At 53.9% G+C, this 16,375-nt stretch overlaps 1 protein-coding gene across 1 annotated transcript; it reads left to right on the plus strand.

Moving 5' to 3' along the window:
- The first annotated feature begins 14,994 nt into the window (after positions 1-14,994).
- Neurog1 (neurogenin 1) lies at positions 14,995-15,720 on the plus strand. Its single transcript, XM_051194083.1, has one exon. The coding sequence runs from the start codon at positions 14,995-14,997 to the stop codon at positions 15,718-15,720; it is 726 nt and encodes a 241-aa protein (XP_051050040.1).
- The last annotated feature ends 655 nt before the right edge of the window (positions 15,721-16,375 follow it).

Here is a 16,375-nt window from a genome sequence, read left to right on the forward strand (position 1 = left end):
GTTCGCGATGTGTACCTGTGCTCAATGCCACCTGCACCTCACTCCTGAAGGAAGCCTTCCTAACTAGACACGAGTCTTCTGGCGCGTTTTACCCATGAGCCTATTTCCTGGAGCCTTACCCATGTGTTCCCTCTGGCTCTCACCGTGCCTGGCTCCCTCACGGTTTTTTCAGCCCTTCCCTTCAGATTTCTTTCCTGCTACAGGAGGTCTCTCCCAGTCCTCCACTCACTGGCCCCTGTAGATTTAGCAATCACTGCCCCCTGCTGTGTGTGTGTGTGTGTGTGTGTGTGTGTGTGTGTGTGTGTGTCACACCTAGGAAGTGCTCTATAAATGCCTGGGGTCGGTGGAGAGAGGAAGTGTGCTGTATGGGCTCCGCATTGGTAGTTTCCAAGCTTGAGCTCTGCTCCTCAGGGGGGCTGTGGGATGTGCTAGCACACCAACACCTCTCCCAGCACCCAGCCCTCCGCTTCCCCAGTGCGCAGCACTTGTGGAAATGTCTGTATGTCCTGGGTACAGCCTACTGAGAAGCACACAGCTTTCACTTACACTTGTAGAATCGAGACATGTTTGCGGGATCTATTGCCTTCTCCAGTCAGGGTTTTCCTGAAGCCCAGAAGGTTGGGATATATAATGGAAGACTGCATCCTTACCATTTAAAATACCATCAAAGCAATGTATGTAGAATCTGAACAGCCTGGAAGTGGAAACCCTCTTGCAGACATGGGAGAGATTGGGTAATAGGATTGCTGGTTAGTTTCGATTGTTGTTGTTTTGTCAATACAGGGTAGTCCTTCAGAATAAGCTGTATGTAAGCCTGTTGGGGGTTTTCTTGATGGCAATTGATGTAGAGCTGAGTGGTGGCAGTGCACACCATTAATCCCAGCAGAGGCAGGTGGATCTCTGAGTTCAAGGCCAGCCTGATCTACAGAGTGAGTGAGTCTCAGGACAGCCTACAGTACACAGAAAGACCCAGTCTTGAAAAATAAAAAGCAAACAATGAAAAGATAATTGATGCTGACAGCAGAGTGGCCCTGTGGCTGGTTGGATGGCACTGTCCTAGAGCATTGGGAGGGCCTGTGAATGGGACCTGGAAGGTAAAAAGTGGCCCCTGTGGATGGACATGGCAGTCTGGGGAGGAGGAAGGCCAGCACAAGGCTCTGGGAAGTGACAACAGCCCGTGGAGGTGAGTGTTGGCAGGACACAGGCAGAGGTAGGAACAGGATTGGGAGGACAGCACCTGCCTTCTTGGCCACAGTTTAGACAGAAGAACCATGGGACATGTTTTAAGGAATTTGAGAGGGGGAATTAGGACATCATTCGCTCTGGTTAAGGAGGAAATGGACAGGTAGATAGAAGTATTAAATACTGGATAAATACTGCTAAACCAGCCAGCGTTAGCACTGAATAAATACTGTGAAACCAGCCAGCATTAGCACCTAGGACCTCTTGGTCCCATGGTCACTCTGTGTCATGCAAGGATGTAGGCACCAGAAGCCCAGACAGCCCACAGACTTCAGGTTGCCAGTGTCCCCTCAGCACTCTGTGAGCCACAGTGTCCCCTCAGCACTCTGTGAGGCTTTAGCTCTCTAGACCACTTAGAACCTCTCTCGCTGTGTGAACAAGGGACCAGATGAGATAGGAGAGAGAAACTAATGTCACATGACCAGGTAATCCCCCCCCCCCCCCCCCGCTCTCTGGGGAAAAGCAGTACAGGGACCTGCAAGCCTGAAGCTGTCCCTTACTCCTCTTCCTCCCATCCCTATCTACCCCCCCCCTTTGATGCAGAGCTTGAGACCAAAGATGAGAAGGATTGTGCAGTGAGTTGAGTAAGAATGGCCCCTATGCATAGGTCCATAGATTTGAATGCTTAGGCGGGTTGAGTAAGAATGGCCCCCATAGGTCCATAGATTTGAATGCTTAGGCGGGTTGAGTAAGAATGGCCCCCATAGGTCCATAGATTTGAATGCTTAGGCGGGTTGAGTAAGAATGGCCCCCATAGGTCCATAGATTTGAATGCTTAGGCAGTGGCAGTATTCTCACCAGGAAAACAAGAACAGAGACCAACTCCAAATTGTTCGTTTAACTCTTTTGCTCTCTGGGGACCTGACACCCAACTCCAAAATACTCACACACAGAGACCTCTTCTTTCTTATGAATGCCTGGCCTTAGCTTGGTTTATTTCTAGCCACGTTTTCTTAACTGAAATTGTCCTATCTTTTGCCTCTGGACTTTTATCTTTGTCTATTCTATAAACCTTTCTTTACTTCTTACTCTGAGGCTTGCTGTGTAGCGGGGTTGGCTGTCCCCTGATGTCTTCCTCTCCTCCTTTTTCTTGCTCTCCGATCTTCTCTTCCCAGATTTCTCTTCTCTTTATTCTCTCTGCCTGCCAGCCCTGCCTATTCTTTCTCTGCCTCTCTATTGGCTGTTCAGCTTTTTATTAGACCAATCAGGTCTTTTAGACAGGCAAAGTAACACAGCCTCACAGAGGTAAACAAATGCAACATAAAAGAATGCAACACATCTTTGCCTCTTTAAACAAATGTTTCACAGCATAAAAAAAAATGTAACAAATCTTTCATTTTCCACAACATTTCACCTACCTTCACAGCAGGGAACAGTGTGTTCTCCACACAGACTGGAGCCAAGGGCTCAGATGCCCAGCTCAGTGTGTCTGTGCACGCTAGTGCATTAAAAAGACATAATTCCTAAGCCTGTGTATGAGGGCATAGTTCCCTTAGAAATGACTGCTCGGTAATGGTGATGATGAGTGTAGTAGTTTGAGTGTAATTGGCCCCCATAATCTCATAGGAAGTGGCACTATCAGGAGGTGTGGCTTTGTGGGAGTGGGTGTGGCCTTGTTGGAGGAAGTGCGTCACTGTGAGGGGCGGGCTCTGAGGTTTCCTAGGCTCAGGATGCTGCCCAGTATCTCAGTTGACTTCCTGTTGCCTGCAAGATGTAGGACTCTCGGCTGCTTCACCAGCACACTGCCCTGCTCCCCGCCATGGTGATAACGGCCTGGACCTCTGCAACTGTAAGCCGCCACCTCAATTAAATGTTTTCCTTTACGAGAGTTGCCATGGTCATGTGTCGCTTCATAGAGACAGAAACCCTAAGACAATGATGATGACAAAGCACCGAGTCAAGAATAGGGACTGACACTGAGCATCCTGGACTGGCGCTCATGCCAAGCGCATACGAAATGTGTGTGTTGAAGCAACACAGAAGGCTGGGCCAGCTTAGAAAGGTTTCCACTTTTCAAAACATAGTTTTGCCTAGTCTTCAAGTCAGTAGGAAAGCTGGGTTCCCACTACCCTACCGCCCCCTTGCTCCAGATGCTGCTAGAGAGCCACCTCCCGGGTCCCTCGCCAGGATACTCACTCTCTTGGTGGTAACAGGTGTTGTGGTGAAAAGCTTGTGGCTTTGAGCTGTGAGGAGCTGGGTGTTGTCACCGAGGCAACTCCTCCCTCCCCTTGCCCTCTGAGTCCCCAGAGACAGATGAGGGTGTCGGGGTAGGGTAAGTATCATGTGCCAGGCAGGGCCTTGGCACGCTCGATGATAACTTATTACCTTAAGAGTGATCTGAGAGGTGAGCGTGGTACCCGACTTTCAATCTGGTCTTGCCTAACTCCCACAGCCAGCAGGGGTAATTAGGGACTGCTCCTCCTCCTCCATTCCCACCCCACCCCCTCTGACTCCTAAAGTTACACTACCACATAGGATGTGAACAGATACCCACCCAGCAAGCCCTTTCCCGGCAGTGGCCGGGCACCCAGCATAGTACCTGGGTCCTGACACCAATGTGTGGGCAAACTCTCAGGTTACAGAGGTGGGGTAATCCCCAAGAAGTGATATGGCTTAGACACCCCCATTCCCTCCTCCTCCTCCCAAGACAATGTATGTGTATATACACATGCATACAGGAACCCCACTCATGCATGAACATCTGTGGCTACGCATAAATTCATTCTCTCCCCAAATATCCTTTTAGAAGGCATCATGCCAGGGGCTGATGGAAGGGAGAGAAAAAGATCTCATCTACAGGCAGATAGGAATGTGACATCGTCTCTTCATCAATGCTCCCTCTAGGAGGAATTTGAGTCCCACCCACAGACTCTGCCTTCTCCATCACTGGCTGTTGTTACTCTTAATGCAGGTCATGTTTGGGACCTTGGGGCTTCTTTACTGCGTCTACAAACTCTCTCTCTCTCTTTCTCTCTCCCTCTCTCTCAAATCCCTTCCCAGGGAGAGGCATAAGCATCTGTCCTCTATCCCTCCCTCTAAGCTCCCACAACACTGGAGAGCCTAAGAGTGTAGTGGGCTTCCTTTCTGAGCACAGGGAGAGAGGTTGTGTACCGGGGTGTGGATGCTCAGAAATGATGGGAGATAAAGATTTCCCATAGCAAGGCAGATGGAGCCCCTGCTCTAGTCTCCCCAGGCCCATATAGCCTAGCCTCTCCCCAAGGCCATGTGCAATTAAAGCAGAGTTGCGAGCAACAGGTGGGTGGGAGTGACTGTATACTCAGGTGAGGGTGCCATGGCCCTGCCCACCCCTCTAATGAGGGGGTCAACAAGCCCATCTGGGCTAATGCTTTTCTAAGAAAGGCGAAGCTGAACTCCCTGTGGATGCCCATCGCTGGGCTCAGAAGGTAGTCACAGCACACATGGCTTTCAGGTGGCCCCACTGTATGAAAAGTGGCTAAGTCCTTTCAGACTCCCTAGGCTCTAGGGGCTTTCCCACTTTCTAGGTTTGCGTTGTGACTCCCCCGCCCTCCAGCTCCCACCTGCCTGAGGCCCAGGCTGCTTGTCAGATGCTCCCTGCTTCTCTCTATATATCCAGCAAGGTCTGTCTATCATGCCCCAATTAGCATCAGGGATACAGTGAAGAGAATTCTAAGGTCATTGCTAAGGTGTTGTTTGTTTGTTTGTTTTTGTTTTGTTTTGTTTTTTCCCATCCATAGTCCTCAGGCAGGAGCCGCGGCTACCACAGATGGCCTGTGCAGATTGCTTAAATATACCTAGCCTCCTCTACGCCCCCCCCCACGTGCAACTCTGATCGGAGGCTGAGGCACTGCACCCACTCGTGCGCCTCGAGGGCCAGGCGGTACTGAGCTCATCCAGGAGTGTGTCCTCCCGCATATCAGACCGCATATCAGACAGTCCTCCCTCCAGCCCCGCCCCCGCCTCCCCTTCAGATGCAAAGGGGACATATGGCTCATCTCCATCTTTGGGGGAGGTTCTGTCTAAAGTCGTCCCAAAGATTCGGATTGTATGACAAATCACGTTCTAGACTATCGTGGCGAGAAAGCGGCCAGGCGTTTGCATCATTACCCCCAGACAACAGCTTCATTAGGCTGAATGGAAGGTTTGCAGCCGTGCAAACGCAGCCACTGACCTGGGCCTCTCTCTTCCCCCATTGTCTGTGGGCGCCACGGCTCGCGTCCTCTTACCATATGGTCCTTTTGGGCACCCTATACCGTCTTTCCAGGGGAAACAGGCATGTTGAGAAGCACTGGAGTAGCAAGAGGCCTGTCCCCTGAGTCCAGGGGCGAGCCTGCCACAGAGTGGGGTAGAACTGGGCAAGTCTATGGGAACCAGGGGTCTCCGAGGGGTTGAGTGCACGTTTACAGTATTCGGAGGCTTTTCAGAGGTCCCTGAACCCCAGGCTTTTCTCCCAGAAAACCGATTAAGTGGTTCTGACTGGCTGAAGGCTGAAGCCACGGTCCCCTTCTCCCATCCCTAAGATCCTGAGAACCAGGTTGTCCCTTCGGGAATACTGAGGAGAGAGAACTACTTCCACTTCCAGCTTCTCAAACACCAACTACTTGAGGCTTTCTTTGCTCCAAACTTCCGCTGGAAAGGGATTTCCCTGGGAGGAGTCTTGGGCAGCCCTGTGCAAATGCCCCAGGGCCATCAGAAGGCACCCTGGAGGAACGAACTTTGGGATCCAGGAAGCGGCCAGCAGGGACCTCGCCTGACGTTTCTTTAAGAGTAAACAAGAAATCTCACTCTCTACTGGTGCGGTTCTTGGTTGGGCCAGCCAACCGGGCGGATTAGGGCCAGGATTAACATTTTAAACTGGGCCAGACTCCCTGACTCAAAGATCTCGCTCGCTAATCGTATTACTATTCCTCGGATTATTGCCTTACTCTTGGCAGAACAGACTCTAAAATCAAATTGATTAAAGTCCCCTCCTGTTTTCTCTTATCTCCTTTGGTGTGTGGGGAGGGACCTCAGCTTCCGAAGGCACAGACTTTGAAAGTCAGACTTCACTTGTTACTCTCCTGCCCCCTCCCCTTTCCGCGTCAAGCTATGGTAAAAAAAGGAGCGACACGGTCTCTTTAGTCCCGCCCATGCCAGCTCCTAATTCCCGGTCATTTATCCCATATTAAAACTTCTTTAAGTAAGAATGGACCAGCATCAGCACCTGCTATGCAAATGCGGCCAAATCCAGCAGGGCCGCGGGGCGTGCGGCCATTCAGCGCTCCGGCGCGGCGCCGCGCAGCCCTTCAAATGCAGACTCGCAGGTCTCGACAGATTGCGGGGGTGGGGTGGGGACAGGGAGGGATGGGGCGGGGCTGCGGGGGGGGGCTGGCTAGCGGGGGACCCCTCGAAGTACCTCTCCCCAGAGGCTTTCTTCCCTGGCACGCTCTTCCACCTACCTTAACTATTTCCTCAGGCTGCCTATCTTAACGCTAAGGCTGCTAAGCCCCAGGGCCCCCCGAATTCATCCTTGAACCCCAGACTAAGTCTAAATCAGCCTTTCTGGTGCGGCGGAACCCGCGACGGAGCAGAAATGGGACAAGGTCTCTTCTGGCTCCGAGCCGGCGCCGAGGTCCCCGCAGCGCGCTCCTCGCTGCAGCCGGCCCGGGAGGAGACCGTGCAGGAGGATAACAAGGATTAGCGTATTGGGGACCATTGAAGCTGGCAGGGTCCTCACGTGGCTGGAGGCCACAGCTCAGTCGCATCTCGTGCGACCCTAATCCGCTCACGAGAGGAGCCTGGTCGCCCGCACCGTGTCCGCGCGCTTGACCGGGCGCCGGGTCAGTCTGCGCGCTCCCGGGGCTCGGGCGTGGGAAGAACTGTGGCTGGAGGGTAGGCGATGCAAGGCTGGGAGACCCCCTTCCTCCAGCCTCCAATCTTTATTTGTGGCTCCATAAAAGAGATGGAGAAACGCTCTCGGGGGGCGCCAGGCCACAGCGAGGACCGAGGTGTCCCAAAGGCGTGCAAAGCGATAAATACACTTGTGCAGCCCGCTCTCTGTGTCCCTTGGGGGCATAGAAAATGAGGCGCTTTCCTCCCTCCTTTTAACTCGAGGGGAGTACCAATAATTCATGTATGTTATAATTCTTCATCGCCCCTAGGTAGTCTGGGAAAACTAGAAGAAAAGAAAATGCCAGAAAGTTATGGTAAAACTTGAGTTGCCGCCGAAGCCGCTTTCTTTGCCCCTGCTGCGAGAGTTTGAATAAGGAGAAGGCCCTGGACTGTAACAGACAAAAAGAAAGAAGAAGACAAAGGGTTTCCAGAAAAAGGTTTAGCTAGAAGACAAGGCGAGCGAAACTGAAAGGAGGGGGGAGAAACGCATTTACAACGGGGACAATAAGTGTACTAATCGCTTTGATATATTATACAAGCCCAAAGACCCAAAACATTGTGTAATTATTTATAAATGACTCTTCCACTCCTGCACATAATGCGGAGGAAAGAATAAAACCGCGGGCTCCTCTCTAAACTATTTCTAAATAGACCTGGTTCAAAAGGAGGCAGAAGTGTTTGAAATAAAATAATTAATGGTGGATTTTATGGTTGTCTCATTAAAACATTTTAATTACTGCAAACAAAATGCAATTGTGTTTGGAACCTAACGTGAAGTTAGGTAGCCAAGTGTTGAGATGGTGAAGGAGGGAAGCTCTTTGGCTTAGTTAGGACTTCGGTTTTGAACTCTTTGCATAAGCCACTGGGGTAAATTTCATGTTGACCTCTTCTACATCGCCCCCTCGCGCAAGTTCCCACACTTGATTCACACATCCAGTGTTTTTCTTTTTTCTCTCCTTTCCACAATTAAGACGTCACTAGGATTTACAAAAGCACACAAAGCAGATAAAAATGAAATGTAGCAAAATTAATTCTGGCCGTAATGACTTGGCTCCCTGGGGCAGATGCACACTGTGATGGGGGACTAAACCTACTGAGAGCAGCAGCAGGGTTGGGGGGGGGTCCTGGATCAGGAGGACTTGACTTCAAGAAACCTCACGCGGCAAACTCCAAGGCTTTGCAGGTAGTTCCGGTGGGTTATCCCCAGACTCCAGCAGCTAGTCTCTGGTGATTCCCGACAGAGGGGGGATGTCGCCTCAGCCCCTCCCTTGTCATTCTGGGCCCAGATCCTTAAAGTCCCTCATTGCACAGGCCAGCACACTCCGTATGCCTGTCCCACTATACCCCCTGCTCTCCTTTGGGTACAAAGAGGACATTGTTTTCCCCCAGACTGGCCAAAACCACACATTTCAAACCTACGGCCACCCTAAGCACACATTGTCCCCCTGCCCCAGCGAGGCCTGACAGTGCCGCTCCACTTGAGGACTAGCAGCAGGTAACCCTTTAGCTGGCAAACTGTCCAGCATTATTAGGGAGGCATTTCTTACTTGCATTAGAACACAGTAGATTCGCACCAGGGCTTCCATTGACCCACAGATTCTTCTCATACTTGTGCATATTGCACACATCTAAACACACCAATACACAATGCCAGGGCATCTTCAAGCAGACATCTCTGAGGTGCCAAATGCATACAGACGGCACTGTATTTCGCAGGGCAGGGGCCGAGGGGGCCTCCACGGATTTCGGGAAACCATGGATAATTTGCCATTTTCCTTGCTCTGTCACTGAAAGACCCCTCTGTTCCCCCCTCTTGCCTCGTTTCCCCCTCCATTTTACACCCCCTTCCACAACTGTCATGGGTCATCAATAAAGAAAATAGGGGATTGTTTCCCCTTTCCAACCCCACCCTGCCGCTGTTATGTGGAAACACAACTGTGTGTGTCTGCAGTGCACTTCAGCAGAGGGAAAGACCACTCTGCGCCTTATGTTGCCCGTCCAGCCCTTCCTCTTGGACCAGCACCTTCTTTTATTCCTGAAAGGATTATGACTTTATTTTTCTAAGTGTCATTCACAAAACAAATGCTACCTCTCCCGGCCAGGTCGATGCAGAAACAAGCAACAACAAACCCAAACAGAGGTTGGAGTGAGGCAGACTTCTTTAGAGATGGTGGCCATCTCCATCACTTCACAGTCAATAAAATTCCAAGAGTGGCACTTACTGCAGGAGCAAGCAGGGCTGCTTCCCTGCCGCGAGTTCTGCCAGGCAGTCCATTTATAGTGGACTTGGAATTAATATTTGATCTAATCAATTCGACGTGATGAAGAATGATGGAATGTGCCAGTGTCCTCACATACATTCAGATTATCACCCCCAAACCTGTAATTTCAGGGCAACATCCTGCCAGCCTGGTTGCTGGCCAGATAGGGATCTCTAAAAGATCATTTGTGGGACTTGGGTGTTTCCAAAGGGGGTGGGGTGAGCGGCGGAGAGGCCACTTGGCTCAGCATTGCCTTCACAAAGGGCTGCATGTGAGGCTCTGAATACTGACTCCAAATGAAGTCATACACGTGGTCACTGAGCCACTGACAGAGTTGAGGAAGATGTCCAGTACAAACAGCAAGTTGGGTCCAGCCATGGACCTCTGTCCTATAACTGCTGTGACTTGATGCCACTTAAAAGTCCCAAAACTTGCCTCATATGCAGCTGATAATCTTGTTTATGCCTCAAGCACATTCATTTTTATATATAAATGTTTATAATTTACCACCACTTTCCCCCAATCTGATCCTTCTCCATGGGGGAAAAATTAAAATCAAAGGCCTCTAGAGATCCTGGAAGCCTGCACCACCCTGATACCCCCTCCTCTCCCTCTTGTACAAATCCCATTTCACTTGAGGTGATCCCAGGAAGATCTCCATAATGCAATAAAACTGCCTTCCTGTCTCCTTGCCTCCCTGCCTGCCTCCCTCCCTCCCTGCCTCCCCTTGGGGCCTTCAGTCAGGTTTCTAAGGCTGCCTACACTTACCCACCCCAGAAACCAAACCATGGCACATCCTTAGTCTTTTAAGACATGTGCCCCACCTACTCTAACCTGGCAGATCGGCAGCTGGATGCTTCACACATCAGGTATCCCAGAACACCTGGTGCAACATGGCCACCCCAGCACCTGCTGTGGTTGGACCTGTTAGGTGCCCAGATCACATCCTATTGTTCTCTGGGAATAGGAGCACCCACAGATGTGCTCCTGGGCTGGCTGAGATTTAGGTGGCAGGAGAAACTTTCACCTCCCTTGCAGGGCAGGAATACATCCCCTCATAGCAAAGGTAAGCCCTTCTGTCTTGAGGTCATGGGCCATTCTCAGAGGATCTTATAGGAGTGGCCCTTAAGCCTCATCTACTAACAAAAGGCACCCAGTGGGCACCCCCACCCACCCAGGAAGTGGGTGCTACAAGAGCAGACAGAGCAAGCTGGAGATGTCTGCCTTGTCAAGCCACGCATGCCAGACAGGGAAGGTGGGCGACGGTAGGAGAAAGCCTCGGCCCACTTGTGTACACAGGAAAAAGTGTCTTCCCTGGTCAGAGGTAGGCCATATCAGGCAGGGCACATGGTTTTATGGGCAGTACACAGGATGTGGTGCTTACATGGCCACATACGGCTCCTTGTCTCCTCTGCCAATGTCCTTGCTCAGGGAACATGGGACAAACATAAGCAATATCTCTGCTCAGAGAGAAGACAAGAGGAAAGACAGGAAGGCCAGGGTATCATCCAGGGCCCACCACAGCTATCTCATATCCCTACAGTCATCCCACCCCACCCCACCCCACCCCACCACACCACACCACACCCCCACCCCACCCCACCCCACCCCACCCCACCCCACCACACCCCACCCCACCCCACCCCACCCCACCCCACCACACCCCACCCCACCCCACCCCACCACACCACACCACACCCCACCACACCACACCCCACCCCACCACACCACACCCCACCCCACCACACCCCACCACACCCCACCACACCACACCCCATCCCACCCCACCACACCCCACCACACCCCACCCCACCACACCACACCCCCCACCCCCACCCCACCCCACCTCACCCCACCCCACCACACCCTACCACACCCCACCACACCCCACCCCACCCCACCACACCACACCCCATCCCACCCCACCACACCCCACCACACCCCACCCCACCTCACCCCACCCCACCACACCCTACCACACCCCACCACACCCCACCCCACCCCACCACACCCCACCACACCCCCACCCCACCCCACCACACCCCACCACACCCCCACCCCACCACACCCCATCCCACCCCACCCCACCACACCACACCACACCCCCACCCCACCCCACCCCACCACACCCCCACCCCACCCCACCACACCCCACCACACCCCACCCCATCCCACCACACCCCATCCCACCACACCCCACCATCCCACCCCACCACACCCTACCACACCATCCCACCCCACCACACCCCCACCCCACCCCACCACACCACACCACACCACACCCCACCACACCACACCACACCCCACCACACCACACCCCACCCCACCACACCACACCCCACCCCATCCCACCCCACCCCACCCCCACCCTACCACACCCCCACCCCATCCCCACCCCATCCCACCACACCACACCCCATCCCACCCCCACCACCAACCCATTCCACCCCACCCCATCCCCACCACACCACCACACCCCCACCACCCCACCCCCACCCCACCACACCACACCCCATCCCACCCCACCTAGGTCGTCTATTTATGTCTGATCCTTCTTTCAAAGCCTCTCAGTCTGACTCTGCCAAGAAGCCATCCCTGACTACTCCTTTCCTTTTGGGATGTGTTTCGGGTCTGTTCCTTAACACCATGGGACAGATGCCCATGACTGCCCTTCACAACTGTGTCTTCCCTCCCTCAAGATGTAGGCCTGGCTGACCCTCTTTAAAGAGCTGAGCCAGGCCAGCCCACAGTGGGTGCTGGTGGAGTGCCCCAGGAAAGCTCTAGCTGGGCTACATGGGGTGGCCTAAGGGAAAGACCTCCTCACCTCACACCCGAGTTTCTCCTGTATGAGGCACAGGGGAGCTGAACCCTACTGAACAACAGCTAGGAGTCAGGGCCTCCCTAGGCCAGTCACCCCAAAGTCCTGCACCCAGCATTAACACAGCCACTCACCTTGTCTCTGGGCTGCCTCCAAATGAAGTGAGCCAAGATTTCTAGGCCTTGCTTGCTAAGCCACAGATGCGAACCTGGCAAACAAAGAGAGTGCCTCAGGCAGTCCATGGGAAGGTTGGAGACCGTGCTTAGAAGATGGGGTGGGGGGTGGGGGTATAGGTCAGCCTGGTCAGAGCTTCTGCTAGCTCCTGGCCACCTCTTCCACCATTGGCCAGTGACTCTTCCAGGTTGTGGCCAAGATTCAAGTGACCTTTAAAAACTTCACCCGCTCAGAGCCCAACTCCAGTTTGATGGACTGAACTTTAAATTGCATGGCCTAATGGTCAAAAGCAACAAGTGCATTTGGGCTCTTACATCCTCCAGTAGGAAGGCACTTCAAGAGCCTGAATCTTGACAGATGTCTATTACAATGATGCTGGCCAAACCAAGAAAGGGGTCAGTACCAGTTCAATGTGGGCCCCCAGAGCCTCAGAACAGAACTTTAGCTGGAGCAAGAGTTCTGGAAGATGCAATCAAAGCGAGGACCTGGAGCCCACAACTCTCCTTAAGGAGATACAGAGACACAGGGAAGACACATGGAGGCAGATGCACAGCTGGCCAGTCCCTGTTATGAATTAGTGAGAAGGACATCCAGGAATCACGAGTAGGCAGAAAAGAGACAAGCAATACACTCTCCATGCAGCCCTTCAGAAAGGGCACCTTGCTTTTGGACTTTGGGCCTTCTGAGCCCAGGAAAAGAAATTTCTGTAGATTTAACACACCCACTTCATGGAAGCGCAAAGAAACCAATACCAGTCCAGCAGTGTCACAAGGTCAGGCTGGTGCTGGTACACTGGGAACACCAGAAGTGGGCATAGGGACAGGAAGAGGCAAGGAGCAGGGTCTGCCCCTTAGCTACTGTTGCTTGTGGGACTTAACAATGACTTTTTCTTGGGTAATCTGATTATAGCCGCTTGCTGTTCTTTCTCACTCTATAAGCTGAGCCCTAGCCCTAGCCTTCTGCCTTGGTTCTATCTACATTGGGCCTTGGTTCTATCTACCTTGGCTGCTGCAGAAGGAAGAAGCCAGGGGCAAGGGTAGTCAGTCAGCAAAGACGCCATGCCTTCTCCACCAAGGCCCTGGTGTTCCAGGCAGGGCCCCTTTGAAGGCAGGAGGCCAGGAAAACAGCTGAGGCCACCACTCAGATACCATGGAGGAGGAGGTCCAGAGTGTTAATATTGTCTTTAACACCTCACAATCCAGGGTTGTTCCTCTCAAGAGCAGTTGAGAGGCTGCCTGAACCTCCATTACTCTGGCAAACAGGAAATTTGATGGAGAATGAGAACTCTCTGTTGGAATGGGCAAGTTTATAGCCGAATGGGCAGAATGGGAGGGGATGGAGTTCCCCTGGATGCTCACTTGCCTTCTGTGGGACAGCTCCCTCCTGCCCAGAAGCTAAGTCTCTTAGTCAACTGGTGTTGGTGTGGGCCCCTGAGGCTGGCGCCATTGCACAAGAGAGAGCAAAGTTTCAGAAGAGGAGAGGCACACGGATTACTTAGTGGGTCTTTGAGGGGGAAGGTGTGCGCTCGCGGCGGCGGGGTGGGGTGGAGGCAGCCCAGCCTGGGAATTCATCGGACCGTTACCTTAGATTTTCCTCTCCGCCTCCCCCTTTGCTCTTTTCCTCACTAGCTTTGGCGGAGCAGGGACACCTATCCCTCCCTGAGCCATGTAGCTCTTTGCCTGTCCTCAATCCCGTTGGCTGAGATATAGTCAGTCCCTCAGAGGGCACTTAGTCCTCGCCGCAACCCGCATGGTTTAAAAGGCGCCCTGACCGGGAACCTACTAAAACGGTCTAACATCTCTGTCCAGCGCTACACTTCTGTCGCTTCGTCTAAATAAAGGAACATGAGGTGGCTCGGAGGTGGGAAACCATTCGCTTAAATGCACAAGAACCCTCAATAGCAGGAGAAGGGATGCGAACCCAGACTCCAGCCTCAACCCCAGCTTTTCAACCCCCCGCTGCACAAGCACAGCTCGCTCTTTCTGCCAGGGCCCCGCCTCCCCATCCCACCCGGGCTACCGGCGCCCGCGCAACCCTGGGAGGAGCGTGCCTCGGCCGGCTGCTAATCGCCCCCGGCCCCCGCCCGCGCCCGGGTTTCCCTGCCAGAGAATCCCTGGCCCCCCTCGCTCGATCTGGCTCCTGGAGCAGGCAGGGCCACGGATTGGCCGGCGGTAATTACGGGCACGCTCCAGGAGGGGGGCTGGGCGGGGGCGGCCTCCAGCGAGCATAAATTATGCAAATAGCCGGCGCCGCACGGGGCTGACCTGCCGCCTCTCTCCATTCACCCGCGCCGCCTCGGGGGGCGGAGGTGGCCAGGGAGGGGGGCGCCCATTGTTGCGCGCCGTACTTAAGGGGTCCTGAGGCCGGTCGTGTGCCACACTCGGTGCTCACACGAGCTGATCTGATCGCCGGCGACATCACTCGGGAGACCAGCCGGGCGCGTGGCCCCTGCAGGCGAGGCTAGGAGGCCAAGCCCATTTCCCCCCGGAGTCCCTGCGATCTTCCCTGGCCCTCACGCCTGCAGCAGGCACAGACTAGCCCCGGGTCGTACTGAACGAACGTAAGTGCGCCTCGACGGCCGTGCCCTGACCCAGACTCAAGCCCTCTAAATTTCCTCCTGTCCGTCTGTGGGTCCTGCACACAGTAACGATGCCTGCCCCTTTGGAGACCTGCCTCTCCGACCTCGACTGTGCTAGCAGCAACAGCACCAGCGACCTGGCCAGCTTCCTGGCCGACGAAGAGGGCAGTGACAAGCTCCAATCCCTAGCTTCCACCTCGGGGCTGTCCGGGCCAGCCCGCCGAAGCGCACCCACTATCTCGAATGTTCCTGGTGCGCAGGACGAAGAACAGGAACGGCGGCGTCGGCGAGGTCGCGCGCGGGTGCGGTCCGAGGCGCTACTGCACTCCCTGCGAAGGAGCCGTCGGGTCAAGGCCAACGATCGCGAGCGCAACCGCATGCACAACCTCAACGCTGCTCTGGACGCACTGCGCAGCGTGCTGCCCTCGTTCCCCGACGACACTAAACTCACCAAGATTGAGACACTGCGCTTCGCCTACAACTACATCTGGGCGCTGGCTGAGACACTGCGCCTGGCAGATCAAGGGCTTCCCGGGGGCAGTGCCCGGGAGCGCCTCCTGCCTCCGCAGTGTGTCCCCTGTCTGCCTGGGCCCCCGAGCCCGGCCAGCGATGCAGAGTCCTGGGGCTCCGGAGCTGCTTCCTCCCCCTGTGCCACTGTAGCATCGCCACTCTCTGATCCCAGTAGTCCCTCAACCTCAGAAGACTTCACCTATGGCTCTGGCGACCCCCTTTTCTCCTTCCCTGGCCTGCCCAAAGACCTGCTCCACACGACGCCCTGTTTCATCCCATACCACTAGGCCATTGTGAGCAACTTTATGGCCTTCCTCCCCCCCCCCCCCCAGTCAGAGCAATAGCTGGGGAACCGACTGAGGCCTCAGGGAGCACCCTCAGCCACCCCCCTCCAGGTGGACACTGGGAACTTTAAAGGGTGGGGGATACCTGCCTACTGGTTAGGTCGCGGCACCCTTGCTGAGGAGCCCCTTGGTCTGTTTCTCTGGGCCCCTAGCACCAGCCCCTCCTGCCCGCCCTCAGAAGGCCTTTCGTTTTGCACTTTCTGAACTCCACAAAACCTCCTTTGTCACTGGCTCAGAACTGACCCCAGCCACCACTTCGGTGTGATTTGGAAAAGGGACAGATGAGCCCCTGAAGACGAGGTGAAAAGTCAATTTTACAATTTGTAGAACTCTAATGAAGAAAAACGAGCATGAAAATTCAGTTTGAGCCGGCTGACAATACAATGAAAAGGCTTTAAAAGGGGTCACAAGGAGTGGGCGTCATGCATTATGGATCGCGACCCCCACCACTGTGGGCTTGCTCCAGGAAGAACCTGAGTGCCTGCATAGCTATTCAGGCACCGGGCTGGAGGGTATTTTAATTTATTCAGGATGCTTCATTCATATGAAAATGTATTTTTGTACATAAAGAGTTTATTCTATTATTATGGGCTATTAA

The sequence above is a fragment of the Phodopus roborovskii genome, unplaced genomic scaffold (assembly GCF_943737965.1).
Source record: "Phodopus roborovskii unplaced genomic scaffold, PHOROB, whole genome shotgun sequence".
NCBI classification, from domain to species: Eukaryota; Metazoa; Chordata; class Mammalia; order Rodentia; family Cricetidae; genus Phodopus; species Phodopus roborovskii.

What these genes read in the sequence shown, in the direction of transcription:
- Neurog1 (XM_051194083.1), top strand. Translation starts at nt 14,995, where the DNA reads ATGCCTGCCCCTTTGGAGACCTGCCTCTCCGACCTCGACTGTGCTAGC.